General features: G+C 50.2%; 1 protein-coding gene across 1 annotated transcript; it reads right to left on the reverse strand.

Moving 5' to 3' along the window:
* Positions 1-358: 358 nt before the first annotated feature.
* Positions 359-5,234, reverse strand: LOC119113995 (essential MCU regulator, mitochondrial). The gene is made up of 3 exons (XM_037238231.1): positions 5,216-5,234; positions 2,960-3,277; positions 359-670 (listed from the first exon to the last, which is right to left on the reverse strand). The coding sequence occupies exon 2, from the start codon at positions 3,252-3,254 to the stop codon at positions 2,982-2,984; it is 273 nt and encodes a 90-aa protein (XP_037094126.1). The 5' UTR covers positions 3,255-3,277; positions 5,216-5,234; the 3' UTR covers positions 359-670; positions 2,960-2,981.
* Positions 5,235-5,929: the final 695 nt, after the last annotated feature.

Here is a 5,929-nt window from a genome sequence, read left to right on the forward strand (position 1 = left end):
TGTTGTGCAAAGTTCTGCAGTCACCAAAGTTGTATGAGTTGCATTTTGGGGTATGCATGATTTGAAACATAGGTGCCTGTAATGGCACTCTTGTGCATAACAGTTGTTAGTTTTTCAAAGGATTGATAATTAGCTGTTTTGCTGACTGAAGAGTCATGCTGACAAGCACCCCCTGCTTGCAGCAGAAAAAACAAGGATGTAATCCCAGAGCACTTGCTTGGCCAGAATGGCTCTCACCTTTCTCAGTGCGTCTCAGCAGCATAGGACAGCAGCGTGCTCTGACCAAGCTGCAGTCACTGAAATGTCACTGTACTGCAGGCAACTGTGGGAACCTCTCACATGGTCCGATTTCAGGAGATCCACGCGTTCCAGTCATATATTATGGTGAACAAAACACAAACAATTTCACAACAGATAAAGCTGACTCGCCATCAGCCGGGACCACGCCATCACACCAAGCACGCTCGTGTCACGTTATTGTAAACCGTCTCCCGTGGCGCTGCACCGCCCAGTCCACACCACATCATTCAGCGGCTGGTATGCATCGGCCCGCCGGCCGCGATGAGCTGGGACGAGGAGGACGCAGCCGGACGAGCTGCGACGAGGAGAACGCAGCCCGGACGAGCTGTGACCAGGAGGACGAAGCGGGCTCGGCCGCGTCGGCTCGGCTCTGTAATGGAATAGCGGCAGGGTCGTTGGATCGCCGGATTTAGCGTTGCCCGCACATCTTCCGCAACATCTCACTCGACCGGTGTCGTGTCGTGCGGAGCGTCTTCGCGGTTGTTAAGGGCGGCGACTATGATTTCTCGCTTACAATGAACGCGGACGTACGTGTTGAACGGATGACGGCAGTGGCGGAGTCGACATGATTTAGCAGACACGATTTTTAGATTGGCCTGGCATGATGAGATGCACGCGTAGGCATACAAGCTTCCAACCGCACAGGGTCCACACAAACTACGATAAACGCGAGACCCCTACGGAATATCACACCAATATCAGGTAGATTCTGAATGGAGTTGAAATTCCACATTGAGTTCCAATTTCCAATTCCAAGTCCGAAATTCCAGTTCCACCTACTTTGACAGTCGGAACGCCATCGCCTACGACAGCTAATAGCGCGATGCATTTAATTGCGCGATTGAAACAACAGATCATGTAGTAATACAAATGCTCCAAAGGATGTAGAGTATCATCACATTTTACACTGGGGACTTAGTCAGCAGGACTGCTGAGGTGTGTCATCTACGTAGGCGGATCCTGGGGAGGGGGGGGGGGGGACCCGGGGCCATTGCCCCCCAAACCCTCAGAGTATGTTTTGGCCCCCCCAAAACATTCCCAAAACTTCATAAAAGTTTCGTCTACTTACCATCTGTTTTGACTTTAACTGTTTTAACTGTTTTGTTTTAACTTCCGTTTAAGATTCGAAAGCATTTCGATGTTTTTTTCAGTTTTGAATGGTGTCCCTACCAGGTGCTCGCGAGAAGCACCGTGCACTGGACCTCGGATCGCACACCAGCAAGCTCGCGACGAACGGTTGCCCCCCCCCCCTCCCCCCCCCAAAACTCCAGGCTAGATCCGCCCCTGGTCATCTACGGTCTAATATATCACAGTATTTGACAGCAAGCGTGGTAATAAAGACAAAAACTGGGACACTGTGTGCGGGCTTTAATTTCACGCAGGGCAATGGGACCAACCAAAGGGTAGTGTTGTATTTGAGTGCACGGTAAGTTGCAGCTGCTTTCATTGACGGCCGCAACTAGAAGAACAGATGTCTGAAAGGCCCAACAAATAAACCGTGGTGCCCTGCGGCGAGCGGGGCTTTGGTGCTGGCGAGATGCGAACACACGCCATGCATGAAACCTTAGTATACGTAAGAGTCGTCGAACCTTTATGACAAAGACGGTCCATGCCAGTCGAACTACGCTGTTGCAATCCGTCGACGGCCCGGTAGCTCAGTGGCCAGGACGCAGATATACGGCAATTTGTGTTCGGAGATCATACTGGTCCAGATCCCATCAACGGCGGTTACGCCATTTGTCTACGGTCGGCTGCCAACTGACCGAAAGACATGCGGATGCGCAATGGTCGCCTCGTGGATTTATCTATCACGTTAATGGTTGCAAAAGGAAACTCCGATTGCACAGCGATGCCCGGATGCCATTCGGTTCAGTTTCTCTTAAAGACTTCGGGATTCATGTCATTCGTTGTAAAAACATTCTGGTCGCCGGTCGACCATGCGATTTTTTTCGACCAGCTCTGGTAAAAATGGAAGTTGGTTCTTTTTGTGAGGTGCAAAATTCAGGAAACTAAACGAAAACTGGACTTCCAGTCTGAATATGAAACCCTCATAGCGACCCTTACGAGCGGGTCCGTTTTTTAGCCCCCAAATTTAGACCGGTACCCTGATACCTTCTCCTTTGATCAAATGGATCCTGAGCAGCATTATTTGTCGCGATGGACTGCTTCCTGTCCACCAGTTAATGCATTTTGTGTAGACCAGTTAATCATTTTGTGTAGACCAGTTAATGCATTTTGAGTATCTAGTTAATGTATTTTGTTTACACCAGTTAATGCATAATGGATTTGCAATCTCATTCACCGTGATTGAATGGCTATCTGGCGTTTAGCCTGGCGGGATGGCCATGTGGCCCTCAAGCCCGTCATTGACGTCTATTTGTTCGGCATTTTAGAAAAAGATGTCCACACATGCGCTTTGAGTTACGTTGTAGCTTAAAAACCGCATGTTGGCTTCCGTCGAATATTCACATTAATCTTTCGGGATTCATATCGTTGGAGTTGTAGGAATTCTTGGCATCTAAGGGCAACATCTGTGCAACGCAAGTCCGCCAGACCCCGCTGTCCCACAAATATTTACCCTGGCCACGCGCCATCCACGTACCGGCGAACACCCCCACCGGCGATCGCCCCCCCCCCCCCCCTCCCCCGCCCGACTCACAGTCGCCACCGACAGGGGCGCGTCACATGTCGTCATCGTCGTCGGCCGGCACGAAGAGGTCGTTCTCCTCGAGGAAGCTGGCCATGTTCTTGCTGATGCTGGCGCCGATCAGCAGGCCCGGCAGCACGGTGAAGAAGGCGCCGATCACCGCCAGGCGGTTGCGCGGCGGCTCCTCGCGCAGCGCGCCCGTCGCCAGCGTGACGCGAGAGCGGCACTGGAGTCGGGGCGGCGGCGCGGCGGCGGCGGCGGTGCGCGCCCGGCCCATGGTCCGCAGCAGCCCTAGCCTCCCGGTCATGGTGGTGGCGACGGCGGTGCGCTCTGTCGGCGGGAGGGGTGTCAGAGCGGGAGGGGACACGGCGGCCGTGTGCGTCTTCCCCGCCGCAGGGGGGGGGGGGGCTGGAGGTCAAACCCGGCAGGGAACATCGGCGACCGGCGGCGATAAAGGCCATTATTTTGTGGTACGTGTCATGACTGCGAGGTCTCGCCGATCAGTTACCGGGAGCATCCTGCCAATAAGCGACCTCGAAATTGCCGACTTGGAGTTGCACGAGTCAACGGAAGTGGTGGGGACCTCAAGCTTAGACGGGAGGTGCGTCTTTATGTCTGAAGAACAGGTTGATAGATGTCTTGTACCGCAGGAAGCGAGATGCCTCACAATCCAGGGTTAGGGTTTTGATGTTGATTCATCCGCCGGGTATTAATGCTTATCGCATCTACCAGAAATAACATAAAAATCATCCAGCATAGGAAAGTGTGCCGAACTTCAGCAAGGGAACGGCACACATCCGGTACACGGAGGTACCCTACAGCCCAAATAGCGAGGAGAAATACCACCCGTCGCAAGACGACGCACCCTTCAAGTCAATGTCATGTCTGTCATGATGTCATGATGATCGCTGGCAAGCAGTGATCTCCCAAGGGTCGGCTTAAAGGTGGGCGCAGGGGGGTCATACAAGCTTCTGATGACGCTTCTTGGCGCGGCGGCGCGTGCTGAGGCCAGGGTCGGGAGACCAAGTATGTCGGTACGCGGCAGCACAAAAACGCACGGAGTTCCGACCCGATTCAACACAACTTCGAAAAATAGACGGCACATTGGCAAATCGGAAAGCTTTTGGCAGATGCACATGGTGCGGATTCGCGTACCAAGACGGATATCTCAATATTATGTGATCTGGGGTTGAGTAACAGACAACTGTAGAGCTTCTGCTAACGGCGCATGTACGGTGGCGGGTGCAACAACTGAAGGCGAATCTCCTGGCCATCTAGCCTTGCTGGATTGCAGTCTACCATCTGTCATGTGCCTCCATCTGAAGACACTCCGTCGCTCGGAGCGTGGGGTTCATTCTGGAAACTGGAACAAGTGGAACGAAAGATGTCCACACAGTACGCACGTGACAAGCTTGGCACGTGCGTACTGTGTGAATTGATTGTGGCCGATTGATTGATTGTGGCGTACGTGGCTGATTCCAGCAGGCTGGCACAGGAGCCTGGCAGTGAATAGCACTGCCTCGTGCAGTTAACCCACCCAGTCTAATGAGGTCAACATACTTCAGGACACTTACAAAGGAAGCCATAAAAGGTTTCATTCAAACATTCCAAATGTTCAAAAAACCAGGGCAGCACAGCTCCTTGCAACCCCCACTCCAAAACGCCTGTTCCATTTGACTGATGTGTGGCGGACTGATGAAGTGACTCATCAGTGACAGCCAACTCACAACCCGCCAGGATAGCCAGGTTGAAATAGCAGCTGCTGTGTCATGGCAGCATAGTGTGGCATGTTGCAAACTCAACAGGAAATGTATCTTAGATTGCAGCTGTTCTACTGGCATGATGGGGTCAGAGTTTTGTGACAAGCTATCCTACACAGTAGAAGCCATGTTAAAACCAACCTGAAAAAAATGGTCATATTTTATGGAAGAAACATTAACAATGTCATGGAAACCTCAGCATTAGCACTAGCAGCACATGCTTAACTTAAATATTGTAATATTGAGGGGGCAGGCAAAGCATTATAGACCACATCCATATCATGACTGTTTTAGCACTGAATTTCATTACAAAAACCATACCACATGCATATGGTGTGGCATGTGTGGAATATCATGCCAAAACTATCACTTCAGTGTGCAAAAATCCGCTTAATCTGATTAAGGGAACTGCATTCCACCAAGCAGACCTCACAGCTTGGTCACTTAGTGCCTGCCTCTCAACCTACCCATGGTAGGTTGGGTGGGTTCAGAGCACTTTCACACTCACCTTTTGGCCCATGGCTGAGATAATCAAGGTCATATGATTTCAGGTTGGCCAATGGTGTCAAGCATTAAAACAACTTAAATTTTACAACAAAATTTTGGCTTGGCATCAACAATTTTATTTGATGCTGGTGTCAAGGTTTGCACCACAAACATTGCTCAAAACACAGCTTAGCGTGAAATAAGATTCAGGAAGCTTAGCATAAAATAAGATTCAGGAAGCTTCATATGATATAAGATTGGAGAAATATGTTTAACCAAAATGATGGGATCAAATTTGTTGACAAAAGTACCAACTTATTGCTGTAGGGCTCTGTACTTAGCCCTGGCAGCTGTTATAATGAAAAACCTTAAATAAGCATATGAGGAGCACCCAGCATATTTTCATTTGCAACTGACATTCATCTTGTAAGCTGGGTGTCACACTGTACTTTATATGTCATTGGAGACAGAACTACAAGGCAGAAAAAGCATCTCATCATCCTACTGAAGTATGGTATCAGCTGGGTTCCTGAATCCCTATCAGAACATATGCCAGGCAGACCTACTGATTCCTTCTCAGCAGCACCCAAGGATTAAAGCAAATAATCCTTCTAGAGTGAGAGGTTAGGCAGTGTTCCTACAATTATGATGCCTATAAATGGCTTCATCTTACACACAAAGCTCACATGTCCTTGTTCTTTAAGTTTTCTGACCCTCCCACTTTTTGTTGTGGCCC

This window comes from Pollicipes pollicipes, unplaced genomic scaffold (genome assembly GCF_011947565.3).
Source record: "Pollicipes pollicipes isolate AB1234 unplaced genomic scaffold, Ppol_2.1 Scaffold_7262;HRSCAF=8765_pilon_pilon_pilon, whole genome shotgun sequence".
Lineage (NCBI taxonomy): Eukaryota > Metazoa > Arthropoda > Thecostraca > Pollicipedomorpha > Pollicipedidae > Pollicipes > Pollicipes pollicipes.